Below are 3,476 nucleotides of genomic sequence, written 5' to 3'. Positions count from 1 at the left end.
GGGTCTGGGTGTGTCCCAACCCCCCTGTTCCCACAATTTTTGGGGTCTAGAAGTATCCAAACCCCTCTTTTCCAAGATTTTGGGGGTCTGGGAGTATCCAAACCCCCCTGTCCCTGGGATTTTTGGGGTCTGGGTGTGTCCCAACCCCCTGTCCCGGGGATTTTTGGGATCTGGGCGTGGCCAAACCCCCCTGTTCCTGGGATTTTTGGGCTCTGGATGTTCCCAAACCACCTTTTTCCATGATTTTTGGAGTCTGAGAGTATCCAAACCCCCCTTTTTCCCAGGATTTTTGGGTCTGGGCGTGGCCAAACCCCCCTGTCCCTGGGATTTTTGGGCTCTGGATGTGCCCAAACCACCTTTTCCCATCATTTTTAGTATCTGGGAGTACCCAAACCCCCCTATTCCCAGGATTTTTCCGCTCTGGATGTGCCCAAACCACCTTTTTCCAGGATTTTCAGTGTCTGGGAGTATCCAAACCCCCCTATTCCCACAATTTTTGGGGTCTGGGAGTACCTAAACTTAACTTTTCCAAGATTTTCGGGCTCTGGGAGTGCCCCAATCCCCCTGTTCCCAGGATTTCCAGTGTCTGGGAGTTCCCAAACCCCCCTTTCCCAAGATTTTCAGTGCCTGGGAGTTCCCAAATCCCCCTTTTCCAGGATTTTTTATGCCTGGAGCTGCCAAATCCCGGGATTTTCGGGCGCCGGGTCTCCCCGACCGCCTCTTTCCCCGCGATTTTTCGGCTGAAATCCTCCCGTTTCCCGGGATTTTCAGTATCTGGGAGTTCCCAAACCCCCCTTTCCCAAGATTTTCAGTGTCTGGGAATTCCCAACCACCCCTTTCCCAAGATTTTTCCCACCTGGATCTGCCCAATCCCAGGATTTTCAGTCACCAACCTCCTCTTTCCCTGCGATTTTTGGGCTGATTTTTCCCCCCTTTTCCCGGGATTTTCAGTATCTGGGAGTTCCCAAACCCCCCTTTTCCAAGATTTTCAGCATCTGGTAGCACCCAAACCCCCCTTTTCCAGGATTTTTTATGCCTGGAGCCGCCCCATCCCGGGATTTTCTGTCACCATCCACCCCTTTCCCTGCAATTTTTGGGCTGAAATCCGCGATTTTTGGGCTGAAATCCCCCCTTTTCCCGGGATTTTTTCCCTCCCAACCCCCGAAATTCCCTCCTTTTTTTTTTCCCAGTGTCCCACCAGATCATCCAGACGGAATACTACCAGAAATCCCTGGATTCCAAGGTCGACGGCGGCGAGTTCATGTTCGATTTCGACGGCGACGAGATTTTCCACGTGGAGCAGGAGAAGACGGTCTGGAGGCTCCCGGAATTCCAGGAATTCGCCAGCTTCGAGGCGCAGGGGGCGCTCCAGAATATCGCCATCGACAAACAGAACCTGGAGAGCTCCATGAAAGCTTCCAACAATTCCCGGATCCCCCCCGGTAACGCCGGGAAAACGGGAAAAAAAAACGGGAATAAAGGGGATTTAGGAGCCCCCCCCCCCCCCGCGACGGGATTTTTTAGGGATGGAATTCCCGGGGGGATTCCGGTTTTTAGGCTTCCTCACCCCCCTCCCGAGGGTGTTCGAGGGGATCCTGGGAGAATTCTGGGGGATTCCAGAAGAATTCCAGGGGGATACAACCCAATTCCAGGGGGATCTGACTTGATTCCAGGGGATCCCGGGAGAATTCCAGGGGAATATTACTCAGTTCCAGGGGATTCCAGAAGAATTCCAGGGGGATTTGACTCAATTCCAGGGGATCTGACTCGATTCTGGGGGATCCCGGGAGAATTCCAGGGGAGATCTCGTGGGAATTCCGGGCTCTAGGGCGGGGAATTAACCCCTTCCAAGCCGATTCCAAGGGATCCTGGGAGAATTCCAGGGGGATCTGACTCGATTTCAGGGGGATTTGACTCAATTCCAGAGGGATTTGATTCAATTCCAGGGGATCCCAGGAGAATTCCAGGGGGACTTGACTCAATTCCAGGGGGATCCAAGCCAATTCCAGGGGGATCCAGCCCAGTTCCAGGGGGATGTGACTCAATTCCAGGGGATCCCAGGAGAATTCCAGGGGGATACAACCCAATTCCAGGGGATCCGACTCGATTCCAGGGGGATCTGACTCAATTCCAGAGGGATCTGACTTGATTCCAGGGGATCCCAGAAGAATTCCAGGGGGATTTGACTCAATTCCAGAGGGTTCCAGGAGAATTCCAGGGGGATCTGACTCAATTCCAGGGGATCTCAGAAGAATTCCAGGGGAATCTGACTCAATTCCAGGGGTTCCCAGGAGAATTCCAGGGGGTTCCAACCCAATTCCAGGCAGATCCTGGGCAGATAATCCCAACCCCTTTCCACCCTTTCCCACCTCATCCCACCCCTTTTCCACCCCGTCCCAATCCCCTTCTCCATCCCAAACCCCTTTCCCACTTCATCCCAACCCCTTTCCAACCCATTCCCACCCCATTCCCACCACATCCCACCCATCCCATCCCCTCCCAACCCCTTTCCACCCTTTCCCCTTCCCAGTGCCCCCGGAGCTGGAGGATCCCAACGTCCTGATCCCAACCCCTTTCCCATTCCCATCCCAACATCCTGATCCCATTCCCAGTGCCCCCGGAGCTGGCTCTCTTCCCGAAGAACGCCGTGGAGCTGGAGGATCCCAACATCCTGATCCCAACATCCTGATCCCAACATCCTGATCCCATCCCAACCCCTTTCCCATTCCCATCCCAACATCCTGATCCCAATATCCTGATCCCAACCCCTTTCCCACTTCATCCCACCCCATTCCATCCCCTCTCAACCCCTTTCCCCCCCCATCCCAATCCTCTTTTCCATCCCAAACCCTTTCCAACCCCTTTCCCACCCCTTTCCCATTCCCTTTCCCATTCCCAGTGCCCCCGGAGCTGGCTCTGTTCCCGAAGAACGCCGTGGAGCTGGAGGATCCCAACGTCCTGATCCCAACATCCTGATCCCAACCCCTTTCCCATCCCATTCCCTCTCATTCCCAGTGCCCCCGGAGACGGTGCTATTCCCAAAGCACCCCATGGACCTGGAGGATCCCAACATCCTGATCCCAACCCCTTTCCCATTCCCATCCCAACATCCTCATCCCAATGCCATTCCCATTCCCATTCCCATTCCCATTCCCATTCCCATTCCCATTCCCATTCCCTGTCGTTCCCAGTGCCCCCGGAGTTGGCGTTATTCCCGAAGAACGCCGTGGAGCTGGATGATCCCAACGTCCTGATCTGCTACATCAGCAAGTTCTGGCCTCCCGTGGCTTCCATCACGTGGCTCCGGAACGGGAACGTCGTGTCCAAAGGGGTCCTGGAAACCGTCTTTTATCCCGGCCCCGACAACACCTTCCGGAAGTTTTCCTACCTCCCGTTCATCCCGAATCGGGAGGATTATTACGACTGTCAGGTGGAGCACGAGGGGCTCCCGCAGCCCAGGAAAACGCACTGGGGTG

The 3,476-nt window shown here is 54.9% G+C and overlaps 1 protein-coding gene across 1 annotated transcript in view; it reads left to right on the top strand.

Annotated features, from left to right (window-relative positions):
* Positions 1-3,469, top strand: part of LOC113980614 (HLA class II histocompatibility antigen, DR alpha chain) — a gene marked incomplete at its 3' end in the record, with an annotated part of 4,008 nt that extends 539 nt beyond the window's left edge. Inside the window, exons 2-3 of the mRNA XM_027707835.1 lie at positions 1,191-1,442; positions 3,192-3,469. Coding sequence (XP_027563636.1) covers positions 1,191-1,442; positions 3,192-3,469 — 530 coding nt within the window. The remainder of the gene's footprint in view (positions 1-1,190; positions 1,443-3,191) is intronic.
* Between the last annotated feature and the right edge of the window lie 7 nt (positions 3,470-3,476).

This window comes from Neopelma chrysocephalum, unplaced genomic scaffold (assembly GCF_003984885.1).
Source record: "Neopelma chrysocephalum unplaced genomic scaffold, ASM398488v2 Primary Assembly neopelma1_94826, whole genome shotgun sequence".
Lineage (NCBI taxonomy): Eukaryota > Metazoa > Chordata > Aves > Passeriformes > Pipridae > Neopelma > Neopelma chrysocephalum.
The sequence above is the reverse complement of the archived record's forward strand: the minus strand, read 5'-3'. Positions and strand labels throughout refer to the sequence as shown.